This window comes from Dipodomys ordii, unplaced genomic scaffold (assembly GCF_000151885.1).
Source record: "Dipodomys ordii isolate 6190 unplaced genomic scaffold, Dord_2.0 Scaffold5, whole genome shotgun sequence".
In the NCBI taxonomy this organism is placed as follows: Eukaryota; Metazoa; Chordata; class Mammalia; order Rodentia; family Heteromyidae; genus Dipodomys; species Dipodomys ordii.
In genome coordinates, this window is record NW_012267221.1 from 2,135,866 (window position 1) to 2,151,588 (window position 15,723).

The following is a 15,723-nucleotide window of genomic DNA, read 5'->3' on the forward strand; positions in this document are numbered from 1 at the left end:
AGCATAACTGGTTATTTATCTCTGACTTGGGCTTTATTCAGTGAGGGAGCTTTAGAATGTAGCTCTTCTAAATTCAAAATTGTACAAAAGAAAAGGATTGTTGAGGTAATTATATACTGCTTCTTGGTCCAATAAACAAAGAACAAGTGAGTAATGAACCTTAAAAGAAGAAATATTTTTACTAGACTTACTGAACTGATTTGTAGGAGGATAAAATGAAAAACTCTGTCTCTGACTCTCTATCTCTGTATTTCTGTCTCTGCCTCTCCCCTCAACCCACCCCACCTTCCTCCCTCCCTCCTTCCATTTTTACCTCCCTTCCTGAGTTACTATTAAGACTCTTAGGGCCTTAGGTTCTTGTTAATTGAAAATAAGAGTCTCTTGGACTTCTCTGCCTAGGCTAGCTTCAAACTGCAGTACTTAGATTTCAGTTTTCTGAGTAGCTAGTATTACATGCCTGACTTACTGGTTCCCAGCTCTTTCTCTTCTTGATTATCCTTATGGTTTTCCTGTCAGCTCTCTTTTCCTATGTCACAGCCTTTGCATGCATCCTGGAATCTACCCCAGGGAACTGTAGTTGATAGGAAGAGGTGATAAACTTTAGGCAAAGATTTTCTGACTTTGGTTTTGACCATTCCTTGTATATCTTAAAGACGTAGATAACTGCAAAGAAAATAAAAGTATAAAATTCACCCTTGGGATTACCTTTCCAATTTCAGGTTTGGGATTTGGGAAGAATCGTCTCCAGTTGACTGTTTCTGTCTTCCCCTATAAGGTTATTGTTGGTATATTGAAACCTCAGACAAATGCCTTTCTCCCATATATGACTCTGTTCAGTGTGCCAGTGGTAAATACCACTGTGAAAATAATACAGAGAGAATTTTTTCCTCTTGAAATAGAAAAAGAGGAAATTGTGAGGTCCAAAAGTATGCAAGGAAATATGGTTGAACCAGGGTTTTTCAAAAAAAAGAGATGCAATGCAAAGTGAAACTTAGGTACCAAAAGTTTATGTTGTTGTTTAGCCATTACAAGTAGAAATGTATCTAAAATATTATGTCTTTGACATGTCAGAGATACGTCTTTCAGAGATATATATGCTACTGTATGTCATTTAACATGTTTTGTTTTTGTTTTTTTGGGGGGGTCCGGTCGTGGGGCCTGAACTCTGGGTCTGGGCGCTGTCCCTCTGCTCTTCAGTTCAAGGCTAGCGCTCTACCACTTGAGCCACAGTACCACTTCCGGCTTTTTTCTTTTTGCTTATGTGGTGCTGAGGAATCGAACCCAGGGCTTCATGCATTCAAGGCAAGCGCTCTACCACTGAGCCACCTTCCCAGCCCCATTTAACCTGTTTTTATAACATTCATAAAGTATAACAAAATGTGTCGGTGCTGTTATAGGGACCACCCTAAGATTATAAAGGGATATTTGGCTTAATATCACATGGCTCAAGTAGAATGCTATTTAATGTGCAGCCTTTTAAAAATACTTTTTTATTTTTTTTATTATTTTTTGGGGGCTTACCACTTAATCACTGCAAAATAACTGCTTAATTTAACAAGTCTTCTTGCCTCTCCTTAAATTTAAGTTTTAAGTGAAGTGATTATTATAAAGAAAATATAAAAGGGAGTTTTGTGGTTTTTCAATTCTCTTTCGTATAAAATATATGGCTTTTATGGCTTTGGTGTATTCTTTCACTTTCTACCTGTTCTCAAGTCTCTTTACTTACTAGTTTGGGGCTTTTATGGAAAGAAGTTACTGAATAAAAGCACACCTAACTACAGGCGAAGCCTGTCATTATCATTAACTGTAAGAATTCTTGCCCTGGCCATTGGTGGCTCATGCCTGTAATCCTAGCTACTCTGGAGGCTGAGATCTGAAGATCTCAGTTCAAAGCCAGCCCAGGCAGGAAAGTCTGTGAAACTTTTTTTTGGGGGGGGGCGAGGGGGTCCGGTCGTGGGGCCTGAACTCTGGGCTGCCTGGGCGCTGTCCTTCCGCACTTCAGCTCAAGGCTAGCACTCTACCACGTGAGCCACAGCGCCACTTCCAGCTTTTTCTTTTTGCTTATGTGGTGCTGAGGAATCGAACCCAGGGCCTCAGGCATGCAAGGCAAGTGCTCTACCACTGAGCCACCTTCCCAGCCCCTCTGTGAAACTCTTATCTCCAATAAACCACCAGAAAACCAGAAGTGGCGCTGTGGCTCAAGTGGTAGGGCACTAGCATTGAACTGAAGAGTTGAGGGATGGCGCCCAGGCCCACAGTTCAAGTGCCACAACCAACAGAAGAAAAAAACAAAACAAAACAGAATTCTTAGCCATAAATAATATTTGCTTATCTTTAATTGTTTGGGGGAATTTATTGGCTAGTAGATATAAATAAAGAAGTGGTGTTTGTGTCAAAGTGTAATTTTAAGTCATTGCAAATACTGATCTATTGACTTGATAACTATTCAATCAAACACCTATTTATCCAGGTACCATCCCCAGTATCCGAACCTGAAGAAGAAAATGATCCTGATGGTCCCTGTGCTTTCAGAAGGCGAGCAGGATGCCAGTATTATGCTGTAAGAATTTTTCCACATGTGATGTTTTTGTGAACTGGAATTAACATATTAATTAATTTGAATAACATACCATTCCACTCATCTGTCCAGATGACTTAAACTTGATCTAAAATTGGGACATGCATGAGTATTTTTTATTTCACATCCCCTATATAGACACCAATAAAAATGATTCAGAGTCCTTTCAAAAGACAGCAAATTGCTTTATTTGGAAATTTGACAATTCCTCATATTTTAGAAATCTAGTCCACTTAGATTTTACTTAAATAGTATGAGGTTGGCCTCAGAATCTCACTTAAGTTGACTCTGAAACTTCTGGTGGCTGCTGAAAACTAGTTGCGACTTATCCCTGTAAATCTCTTATGTACTTAATATCAAACTAATCTTTTTTAAACTTCTCTTGTAAAAGTTTTTTATCTGAGCCAGGCACCAGTGGCTCTCACCTGTAATCCTAGCTACTCAGGAGGCTGAGATCTGAGGATTGCAGTTCAAAGCCAGCACAGGCACGAAAGTCCTGTAGTCAGAACTTTTTAACATATTTAGAAATCTTTCTGCTATTAAGTCTATTTTGGGTACAGCATTATATAAAGGATTGGCTTTCCCCCAATACTAAAGTTTGCTGATAAGATATATAATTGGAGAATTACAAGATAGTTTTGTTTTTGTTACAAGGCTATGGACACCATTTGTCTTGGTTGTGTGTAGTAAACATACATCTTTTTCAGGGTATATTTAATGTAGAAGAGATTAGTATTTATCTACAAGTTACACTCATAAGAGAAGGGAAAATTATTATGGGAAAGAGGAAAGAGGCCAAATTAATAACACGAATAAATAAATGTATATGTATAGTGGGAAGGAAAGGAAATTAGCTGCATGTTACTTAAAAGTAAACAGAAGCCAGACACTGGTGACGTCTGTAATCTTAGCTACTCAGAAGGCTGAACTCTAAGGCTCACAGTTCTAAGCTAGCTCAGAAAGGAAAGTCTGTGAGACTCTATTTCCAGTTAATCAACAAAAGACCAGAAGTAGAGCTCTGGCCTAAGTGGTAGAGCACTAGCTTTACAAAAAGGTCAAGGATATTACTCAGGCCCTCAGTTTAAGCACACACACACACACACACACACACACACAGGAAAAAAAAAAGTTTTAGCTTGATTCATACTTGCTTAGAGTACAGTTTTTAGTCAAAAATAAATTGATTTTGGTTTATCACAGTAACATGACTATAAATTACGGATTTTACCAGTTGTACTTTCAACACAAGTATTAAAATACATGCTATTCTTTTAAAGGTATGATTTTTAAATATATGCCACATGTATTTATATTTATCATCTAAATCAGTTTGAGAAAGTAAATGAATGATTTTTTTTATTCAACTCTAAATTTTAACCTAGATAATAATATTTAAGCCACAATTTTAATTTTTCAGTTTTTATCCAAATGTAATTGTTCTTCTAATGCTATTTTTTAAATCATGATTTAACTTTTCTTTAAGAGTTACTCCACAAGTTTTATATTTTTTTTCTTTACAGCCTCGTTTGGACCAAGCTTACCATACATGTGAAAATTCAGAATTGGCAGATTTAGATAAGTTAAGGTATAGGCATTGCCTTACAACACTTACAGTCCCAAGAAGATGTATAGGATTTGCAAGAAGGCGAATTGGCAGAGGTGGAAGGTAAATTACTTGTTTGGACCTGGTTTTGTTTACAATCTTCAGTGAAAGTTTAGAAAAGTGGTTATGTTTCTCTCATATGCATATATATATATAAATGCTATATGTTTATTTTCAGGGTCATAATGGATCGAATATCCACAGAACATGATCCAGTCTTGAAACAGATAGACCCTGAAATGCTGAATAGTTTTTCAAGCTCTTCCCAAACTGTAGACTTTTCTTCTAATTTCTCTCGGACCAATGCTTCCAGTAAACCTTGTGAAAACAGACTGTCCCTTTCTGAAATATTAAGCAATATCAGATCATGTCGACTACAGTGTTTCCAGCCAAGGCTACTAAATTTACAGGACAGTGATAGTGAAGAATGTACCTCAAGAAAACCAGGGCAGACTGTGAACAATAAAAGAGTTTCTACAGCATCTGTAGCTTTATTGAGCACCAGCAAGAATGGCATATCAGGTAAGCTATCACTGTTAATAGTGTTCTGCTCTATTGTCTTTAGTTTTCATTATTCCCCTAAATAATTTTGGAGACATAATTTTCCTAATCTCACTCATGAAAGAAATTTCATTATTAACCTACTACATTTTTTTTATAGAACCCTACTAATGTTTCACATTTTAACCAAGATGTTCTAACTGGTATCTGTAAGACAGTTGTGTGTATTTGGAATGTGAGTGTCTGGTGTGGTAAATATGTGGGCAGAATATAGAGTTCCCTGTGTGCACACTGCTTACAAACTACCATAAAATGACAGTACCACTTCTTATATTTAAGAGAAATTTTACTTTTGTGTACTAACTTTGATGAAATGTAAGCATTGCACCTTAAATATTCCAGCAAAAGCTTATTTCTAAAAAACAAGTTTTTCAAAACTCCCAATGAATAGTTAGGACTCTTGTCTAATAGCATACCTTTCTAGTTGAGCTCAAATCTCTTTTTAATCTTATTAGGAGACATTGTGCTTGATTATTTTTATGATATATATGTTATAGACAAAATATAAATTTAGAAAATCTAAAAGCTTTAATTTGTTTTCCTCTTGTATACAAGCATGTGTAATTTCTAAAGTTTTTGTAATGTGTTCATTGTAAGGAATGCATGGTATCCTATGGAAGAAAATAGGTGTTATAGCTGGGAATGTGGCTTTGTGGTAGAGTGCTTGCCTTGCATGCATGAAGTCCAGGGTTTAATTCCTCAGCACCACATAAACAGAAAAGGCCAGAAGTGACACTGTGACTCAAGTGGTAGAATTCTAGACTTGAGGAAAAGGAGCTCAGGGACAGTGCCCAGCCCCTGAGTTCAAGGGGAAGGAAGGAAATAGGTGTGATTTATATTGTTGACTGCCTTTCTTTCTGTAAAATGAACGTATTCCTAAATTATTCCCTGATTTCTTTAAAGTGATTTAAAATTGTTTTAGAGCTTGAAGTTTGGTCTCAGTTTTTAATCTTTCTTATTTACTAAACTGTCTGCTTTCAATTTAAGACATTTATCTAGTTAAAGGTTGTGATGGAAAATTATGTTTGTTTAAATGAATGGAAGTTGGCATATCATTTTCCCAAATTAGTTGGTTAATTTTCTCCTAAATGAACTTAGGTAAGGAAAATGGCATCCCATTATATAAATTTCATGAGTCTATGCAGTTTAATGAACTTTTGAAGCTGAAATGGATTAATAACTAGTATCATTTGAGGTCACAGGGTTTTAAGCTAAAGGTAGTAGGAAGTTGAACAGTATTATACAAATATTTTTCAGCCCCCTTCCAAGATATGGTTTAAATTCTTTAAACAGAACAGAATTTAACAATTTAACAGAAACAATGTGTGTGTGTGGGTGCGTGCGTGTGTGCGTGTGTGTGTGTGTGTGTGTGTGTGTGTTTGTGGTCAGTCATGGGGCTTGAACTCTGGGCCTGGGCGCTGTCCCTCAGCTCTTCAGCTCAAGGCTAATGCTCTACCACTTGAGCCACAGCACCACTTCCGATTTTCTGAGTGGTTTATTGGCGATAAGAGTCTCACAGACTTTCGTGCCTGGGCTGTCTTTGAACCTGGATCCTCAGATCTCAGCCTCCTTAGTGTCTAGCATTACAGGCGTGAACCACCAGGGCCTGGCCAGAAGCAAAGTTTAAACAGAAATTTCTTTGCCAAAAATGATTTTGCCAAAAGGGAGTTCAGAAACATTCTCTATATATACACTTAAAATTGCATTGGATTATAAACTGATTTTTTTCTCATTCTATACCATATAAAACAATTTTAATGTATATCTTCTCAACTTGAACAGGATCAGATATTAGCAGCAAGTATATCATATTTGCATCATATATAGTATTATACATTTTGTATTCCAAATAGACGATAAATTTAATCTGGCTTTTTTGTTAAAAATGTGTAAGTTAAATATATGTTTTAGAAAACTTAAATCCCAAGTTTGCAATGCTAATATCATAGTGACTAAAACTTGTTATTTCTCCTTTATCATTAGGGGGGAAAAGTCTTTTTGACCTGCTGTCTTTCCTATATTTTCAAACATGGAAGTCCCATTTCTCCTTTTGAAAACATAAAGGCTTAAGCAAAACTAAGATGCACTAGACGTCAATATTTTAAATCAGAACTTTTATATCAACTGTTTATTAGTAAAGAAGAGGAATTAAGTATTTCCTTCCTTATTGACTGTGACCTTCCTTCAGGCTATGAGTCTTTTTCTTTTAGCAAAGTTAATTTAAATATTAGGCATGGCAGTTGGAAATATGGTAGAGTGCTTGCCTATCCTATTTGAGGTCTTCAGTTTGATCCCTAAGCACTATTACTCCTCCAAAAACAAAAAAAATGTAGATATGGAAATATGATAATTGAAAAGCTGTAGTGATATTAACTTCCCATTTATATTGTTATATTCATTACATCATTTTCTCAGTTCTAACAAGATAGTAAGTATATTCAGTTATAGTTTAGTAAGTACCACAGTAGATTCCCTATTTTTTTTCTTACAGGAAGGATGCAGGCATTTTCAAAAATTTTCTTTTAGGCTGGGCACAGGTGGCTCACACCTGTAATTCTAGCTACTCAGCTGTCTTAGATCTGAGGATCACAGTTCAAAGCCATCCGAGGCAGGAAAGTCCATGAGACTCTTATCTTCAATTGATTATCAAAAACTTGGAAGTGGGACTCAAGTGGTAGAATCCTAACCTTGAGTGGAAAAAGCAGCTAGGCCCTAGCCCCAGGACTGGCACCAAAATAAAAAAATAAAAGTGTATGTACTTGATTTCTTTTGCTCTATGCCTTTAAACAGTCTGTCTTTTGCTTGTTCTTAATGAGATTTATCATGTGTCTTTAAAAATTGGAGACTGACACACAGGTCCATATTTTTATCTGGCAGGTAGTATCACTAGATTAATCTATTAATACTGAATTTTCCTTCATAGTTGAAAATTCCCAATAAATAAAAGCTGGATTACAAATAGAAATCTTGGGGGAGGCTGGGAAGGGATGTGAAGGGTAAACCAAAGGAGGAGGCTGCAATGCTTGGTAAGAAATGTACGCATTATCCTGCCCATGTAATTGTAACCCCTCTGTACAGTATGTTCACAAATAAAATAAAATTAAATTAAAAAAAATAGAAATCTTATGTACTTGGCAATAGTATTTTTTTGTATCATAAGTTCCTTGGTTCTTAAGGAAAGTGAGCAAGCAAGTAGGTTGAGGTTGAGGACTAGTAGCAAGGAGTTTTCTTCTGTTGATAATATCCCTTGCCACTAATATTTATTGGTCCAAATTTATTCTATTTTAGGGCTGGGAACGTAGCTCAGCGGTAGAGTGCATGCCTTGCAAAATTATTCTATTTTAGTGGTAAGGTTAATTTTCAATTTAGAGACAGTCTTGCTATATAACGCAGGCTGACCTCCAACTTATAATTCTTCTGACTTAGTTTTCCAGGTTCTGAGATGACAGGTATGTGCTACTATACCTAGCTTACATATGGTTTTTTTGTTGTTGTTGTCTTTTCTTTTTTGGTACTGGGGATCGAACCCAGGACGTTGCGCTTGCTAGACAAGCGCTTTGCCACTGAGCTACATCCCAGCCGTTACATATGTTTTTATAAGTACCGCGCGCTAACCAATTGTGCACTGGAGCTCCTTCTTACATAGGTGATAGATTGTGCTGAACATGGGAAGTGAAATAAACAAGAAAACTATTTCGTACATAATTATTTTGGATCTATTAATGCGAAGCTCTTTGTTAAATGTTTTAAAAGCACCATTAAAAAAAACTCTATCCTTAAGAAACTTGTAGCAAATGACAAATATTATAATTTTATAGTGTTTTTAAACTTCCATATTATTTATTCTTTAAAATGATTTTCTTTAATATACTTTTACTATCTTTAAGTAGTTGTACAAAGGAGTTGTCATTCAACAAAGCAATTTATGAATATAATGCATCTAGATTAATGTCACCCTTTCAACCCAAAACTCAAGAAGATATATTTCTTATCTAAAAGTACCTTTCTTATTCAGACTTAAAGAACAAGACTGATTTGTATTTAATCTTAATTTTCACTGATTAAAATTAACATTTTCTCACCTATCTTGGTAGATACCAGCATCATTTTTAATTAGCTATTACTTATTAATGTTAGTAGTTTGTAAAATAATTAACAAATTAGTTTGTGTACTCTTCCAGAAGAAATTCTAGATTTTTAATCTATTCAATTTCTTTTAGAAATTGTCGTGAAAAAATATTTGCAAATATAAAGCTTGTAGGATAAGTAAAACTGCTTTATCAACTAAGATGAGAGAGAGAGTGTGTGTGTATTTTTAAAGGTTGCTTCTAAAGGTGAAAAGAGCATTCCCAGATCTGAAGGATTAAAATATTTTAGTTTCATTGCTAAAGAAAATAAGTTTTTTTTTATCGTAACTATTTAGCTTGCTGTCAGATATTGAGGTGGCTTTTTATTCCGCTTTCATTACCCTCACACTCATTTCTTCCTCATTTCCCATCCCACTTACCTACCCACCCCCAATTTGAATTTGTATTTTCAAATTTTTGAAAGGAAAAATAGATGTATTTTCAGTTAAAATTTTGCCTTTGAGCTACCAAATAAGCTAACCTGAGAATGTAAGGGATGCTGTGCATTTCCTCTTTCCCTTTACCCCAAAAATGATGAAACTGTTAGAAAAATCCTTTGTATTCCAGTGTGTCAGAATTACTGTTTGCTGTTTATGTAAAGAGTTGCACTAATACTAAATAGTCCTCCAAAAATTTCTGGGTGAACATTAGCTCATTTGAATACAAAACACCTTGTTTAAAAAAAGGGGGGGTTGGGGAACTTGAATGTTTAGAAATAGGAATAGCATACTGAGCTCGGGTGAGAGAAAAGAGAGGAGAAATGTTAATGTAATTTTTAAACCAATTGTCATCCAAAAATAGAATCAGGAATGTAATTTTTATATCAAAGTCAGCCAAAACTGACCATTAATCTAAATAATTTGAATTGAGATTATATTGGGTTTTTATGCTTTCTGTGAGGAGAAAAGAATGGAGTTCCTGAGCAAACTAATAATCTTAACCATATAGTCAATAAATGTGTACATCTCAAATATCAGATAGTTTTATCAGCACCTCTTTTATATATAAATTTGTAAAAGCAAGCACAAGTCCTCTAGTTGACAATATTTTATTAGCCATGGACAACTAACTAAAGTTTTGGGGTTTTACCATTCATTAACTGAGGCTTGAACTTAGGGCCTGTGCAGTGTCCCTTAGCTGTTTTATTCAAGGCTGGTATGTTACCACTTGAGCCACAGCTCCATTTCTATCGTTTGGATGGTTAATTGGAAATAAGAGTCTCATGAACTTTGTTGCTTGGGTAGCTTTGAACCACAATCCTCAGATCTTAGCTTCTCAAGTAGCTAAGATTACAGTCATAAACTACAAGTGCCTGGCTTCAACTAAAGTTGGGGGGTGGGGGAGGGTGGACTTTACTAATTGAACATCCCTAATCCAAAAATCTGATACCTAAAATTCTTTGCATGTTGTACAGTCAAAATGTTTGAATTTTGGAGCAGTTCAGACTAGGATAGTCAGTGAGCCTGTACTTAATTCTGAATGAGTGGGATTTTTGAAAAAGAATAGAGTCACTCATATTTTTCTTGATTTTGAAATAGCCACTGTGATATGGCATTCTCTTTATTTTATGTTTTCTATTTTTAATATGACAAGACCAGGTATTGAATTTAGGGTTTCATGCTCTCTCATAAGCTTTTCCCCTAGCACTTTTTCATTTTAGAAGTCTGTCTTCCACAGAAATCCTGTCTTCTGATTTTTGCTTGTTAAATGGAAATCAGAGTCTCTCGGATTTATCTGCTGAGGCTGACTTTGAACCAAAATCCTCAGGTCTCAGCCTCCTGAAGATTACAGTCATGAGCCACTGTTGTCTGGCTCTTTATTTGATTTACTCCTCAGTGTTAGGACTTCCCAGAATCTCACTTTTTACAACATAAATTTCAGCTCTGGTCAGACAGCATTGGATTTAAGGACTTATTCAATAATAAATTTCAAATTTATTTCTTTTGAAATAGAATACATACTCTTAATATATGTATAGAACTTGAAGATTTATTTAGATTTAAGGGTTTCCCTCCTGCCTTTTTATCTAATAAGCTATTTTCATCTCTTTCCCCCAAGGTTTTGAAACAGCTGGAAATTCATGAATATATTACATTTTCATTTGATTTTGAAGATTGTAACTTTAGAATTAATTTTTTTCATTTAAAAGTAGAATACTTGCAATGAATTTAACATGCAAAGAAAAAACATTTGATTTGTTGGTAATTCAGTAAAATAACTAATGTGTACTTCAAAAATACAGGTAATGTTAAGATTTTAGAGTGAGCAGTACAGTAATGTCAGTGTATCTAAAGCTTTGCTCATATAGGAGACCTAGCTCCATTTTTATAGAGAATACATTTTCACTAAGTGCAGTTTGTTATAAATTTTAATTTACTTTTTAAAAAATATTTTCTCATTTGAAGAGAAAACTTTGGGGAAGTCAAGTAACCTTGTCAGAGGATGTGATTTTAAAATTTTTATAGTTCATATAGATTAGATTGCCTAACTGCATGTAATTATTAACTCATACATGGTGTTTCTTTATATGTGTATTTTCTTTCCAGCTGTGTCATTAGACCTTATACCAAGAACCCTTTTCCTAGTCACTGTAGCTCTTAGTGCAGTGTTGTGCATCATAATAGATAGTAAATTCTTATTGATTAAATGAAATCGAGAGACAAGAAAGAAGAAAAGTAGAGTGGGGCTAGACATGTGACACAGTAGTAAAGCACCTGCTTTGTCTGCATTGTGGTATGCAGTTAAAAGTAACTATTAGAAACTTTTTACCATATGCTATTAAGGAGATTATGGCTATAAGTATATATCACAATTGATAGACTATTAAATTTTGTATTACTTTGTATAGTTATGCAAAGGAGTTTCAGTTCAACATGTTGATTTACTTTTATTGGGTTCTTTGTTGGGGCATATTGTAATTTGTATTTGATTTCATCTTAATTTTAAAATAAGTTTATATTAATTTTCCTCATTAAAATGCTTTAAAACCTATTTACTTATCCTTACCAGTAACAGGGGGCATCACAGAAGAGCAGTTTCAGACACATCAGCAGCAGTTAGTTCAAATGCAAAGGCAGCAACTCGCTCAGCTTCAGCAGAAGCAGCAATCCCAGCATTCCTCGCAGCAGACACATCCAAAAGCACAGGTAAATCTGTCTCATTCTTCCTTTTGTGGTTTATGTGGTTTTGCTCAATTTTAGTCAAATTACAAGAAATAGCTTTCATAGTTCCACTCTTAATTTTGAAAATCTAATATAGATTTCTTTTTGGTTAGTTTGCATAACTGTAAGAAAATAGATTTATAAACTAATCTAAATATTTTTGTTTGGGTTTTTTGCATTTTGTATTGTTTTGGTTTGTGTACTGGGGTTTGAAACCCAGGACCTTTCATTTACTAGTCAGGAGCTTTACTGCATGAGCTACATCCCTCAGCCAGTATTTTTAATGTAAGGAAGAAAAGACTACTTTTGGAGGATGTATTATTAAGAAGTCATAGAAATGGATTGTTATAAAGGCATAGAAGTAACTATTTATCCCCTTAAGATTATGCTTTTCTCATTCCTTCAAAAACTGTGCTATAGTATTGTGCAGCTGTATCTTATAAAGAGATTGTTAATTATCTTTAATTAAGCAGTAAATATCAACAACATAGTCCTTTGTCTCTGTGAATCACATTTCCCTATAGAAAATAAAATATTGCTACTATGGGAATTTGTTCATAGACACCATTATGTAAACATTGTAGACATAGGGATAAAATTGCTTCCTAAGACTGGCAATCAAACCTGCCAGTTCCTTGCCATGGACTTCCTAGAAAACTGATTGTGGACTTCTGGCCTGCAGAACTTTTCAAGAATTAATTCCTGTTGTTTAAAACCAATAAAAGCAAAACTTTGAGAAGTACATTTTAAAGTTGAATACATTGTGCATTTTAGGTTTCAAGTTTGATTCTCCATAATACTTTCTTTTTTTCTCCATCATTCTATAAGATCTCCTAAAATACTGACTGGAATTAAGTCACTGTAGGTATATTTTGGTCTGCAAACTCCGCAGGCCAAATCTGCCCACTGTGTTCCAACTCCATCTAAATGGATCTGACTTCATTGACCTTAAGGATCTTAAGTCAACCACTATGAAAACCTCATTGACTCCTGGCCCTGTTAACATTTCTCTGACATCTAAAGGTTCATCAGGAGCTGGCTCAGAGATGGCCTTTTGGCAGTAGTAACAACCAGTTTTCTACAGAATGAAGGGAGAGGCCATTTCACTTAGTTTCTTTTGCTTGCTTTTAGTGAGTCTCTTAGATAAACCAAGTATTCAGCCTGTTTCACGATTAGTCCAGTATTAATTTTTGCATTTTAACAGAAGTGACTGTTAATCATATCTGTGATTTCATTCATCCTTACATCTAGCTTGTCAAATATATTTTAAAGCCCTCACTAATACTTATTAGAAAATGAATAGAGCATTAAGTGTTTGGGATTCTTTTTATTGTCGGACATGAGGCCTGAACTCGGCCTGGGCTCTGTCCCTCAGCTCTTCAGCTCAAGGCTAGCCCTCTACCACTTGAGCCACAGCTCTACTTCTGGCTTTTTCTGCTTATGTGGTGTTGAGGAATCGAACCCAGGGCCTCATGCATGCAAGGCAAACACTCTACCACTGAGCCAACTTCCCAGCCCCGTGTTTGGGTTTCTTAATCCCCTAGTTTGTTGTTAGAAATAATTACCTGTGAGTTTTGTAGTCACTCTCCTGATTAATCTACCAAAACAAGCTCTATACGTCTTACCATGTTTGTGAAAGCATATTTTGAAAACTGAGAGTCTTCACTTTTTCCATTTTATAGGGCTCAAGCACCTCTGACTGTATGTCTAAAACACTCGACTCAGCCAGTGCCCACTTTGCTGCATCTGCAGTGGTCAGTGCACCTGTTCCAAGTCGCAGTGAGGTAGCTAAGGAACAGAACACTGGCCATAACAACATAAATGGTGTTGTCCAGCCTTCAGGTATTTATGAGGCTTCGCATGGTATTACTAACATAAAGTCTCAAGTCCTTGAATAGGGTTTGGTTTTATTTGTTCCATCCCTGAGGAAAATGTATACAAATGTTCAGTTCTACTCTTGGGAATTTCTTGGAAGAATTATGGGAGAAATCACTAGGTTTTTTTTCCCCTAGAATTTTCTCCCTATTTCTTCCTCTATACTAGATACCACATACCTGTGGAAAACTTCACTCCTGCTGAATTCATCCATAGTCTTGTCAGTTGCCTCACATGTTAGGAAATCCACTGAGCTAATTAACAATCATTTTGGAATCTTCTGTGTATTGATTAAAAGATGAAATACAGTTTAAGACAATTTATTCAAAATCTGAAATCGGCCAAGGGTCAGTAGCAGTGGTTCATGCCTGTATTCTAACTACTCAGGAGGCTGAGATCTGAGGATCATGATTGAGAGTTAGCCCAGGCAGGAAACCCCATGGGACTCTTATCTCCAGTTAACCACCAAAAAGCCAGAAGTGGAGCTATGGCACAAGTAGTAGAGCACTAGCCTTGAATTCAAGCCTCAGGAGCAGCACCAAAAAAAAGTTTGCAATTAGGTTTATATTTCTACTCTCATAAGCATACTTTCTCTGACACTTTCACTTAAGGTATATAGTATTATTGTGAAACACTGCTATTTATTTCCCAGAGCCCTCAAAGATAAATTATTCCTTTAACTATCTCACTGACATCAGAATTTTCCAATTGGGTTTACATATACCCATGGTCCTGATTGTCCCTCCTTACTGATGTTCATATACCTCCAAACTTAGGGAATCTAGCTGTCATTTCCATCTGCCCCATTGTACTTAGCTCCAGAGATGGCACATAACTGAGGCAATAGAATACTTCATAAACCTTCTTTATATAAACTATTATGTACAGTTAACTTGATACTTATTTATTACTAGAATATTTTTCTCTATATTTTTGTCATTAAATGCTAGTTTTTTCATGAATGAAATGATTGCTTTCTATTTCAGGAACCTCGAAAACATTATACTCTACCAATATGGCTTTATCATCCAGCCCAGGGATTTCAGCTGTACAACTTGTAAGGACAGTTGGCCATACTACTACAAACCACTTAATCCCAGCGTTGTGCACAAGCAGTCCTCAAACACTTCCCATGAACAATTCCTGCCTAACAAATGCAGTGCACCTCAATAATGTCAGTGTTGTTTCTCCAGTCAATGTGCATATCAATACACGGACTTCAGCACCATCGCCAACAGCCTTAAAACTTGCCACAGTTGCTGCCAGTATGGACAGAGTGCCAAAGGTTACTCCCAGCAGTGCCATCAGCAGCATAGCAAGGTGTGTTTCAAGTATCATTCTTTTTCTTAGTGCTGGCTTAGCCAGTGGGAGGAAAAGAGCCATTGTCTTTTCACTGCCTATGTGATAGATAACTCTTGATAGACTTGCTTTTTAATAGATCGTGAGGATCAGTTTAGATAGGCCCCTGTGAGTGAAGTTCCAGTAGTCCTTTACATCCTGTCACTATTATTAAGAATAAATAAAACAAGAAAAGGTCAAATACGTTGGTATTTTTTTCATTTTGTATAATACTACTATTATTATTGAAGTGTTGTACAGAGAGGTTACCATTTCATTAAGTCAGGTAATGAGAACATTTCTTTTCTTGGAAAATGTCACCCTTTCCTTTGCTTTCCCCCAGTTATCCCCTCTTGTCCCTGCACACAAATTATATAGTTTATTTTCCGCATAAAATGTATATTGAATAGCATGATTACATTTGTTTATGTTGATGCATTTTAGAATATTTCTAGAAAGTTAGAATTATTGATAATTCTA

General features: G+C 35.5%; 1 protein-coding gene across 2 annotated transcripts in view; it reads left to right on the top strand.

Annotated features, from left to right (window-relative positions):
• Epc2 (enhancer of polycomb homolog 2 (Drosophila)) overlaps window positions 1-15,723 on the top strand; it is a 105,319-nt gene that overhangs the window by 87,815 nt on the left and 1,781 nt on the right. For both annotated transcript variants that reach the window (XM_013029633.1, XM_013029624.1), the window contains exons 8-13: window positions 2,471-2,560; window positions 4,099-4,244; window positions 4,360-4,703; window positions 11,879-12,015; window positions 13,713-13,872; window positions 14,892-15,225. In XM_013029633.1, the coding sequence (XP_012885087.1) occupies window positions 2,471-2,560; window positions 4,099-4,244; window positions 4,360-4,703; window positions 11,879-12,015; window positions 13,713-13,872; window positions 14,892-15,225 (1,211 nt within the window). The remainder of the gene's footprint in view (window positions 1-2,470; window positions 2,561-4,098; window positions 4,245-4,359; window positions 4,704-11,878; window positions 12,016-13,712; window positions 13,873-14,891; window positions 15,226-15,723) is intronic.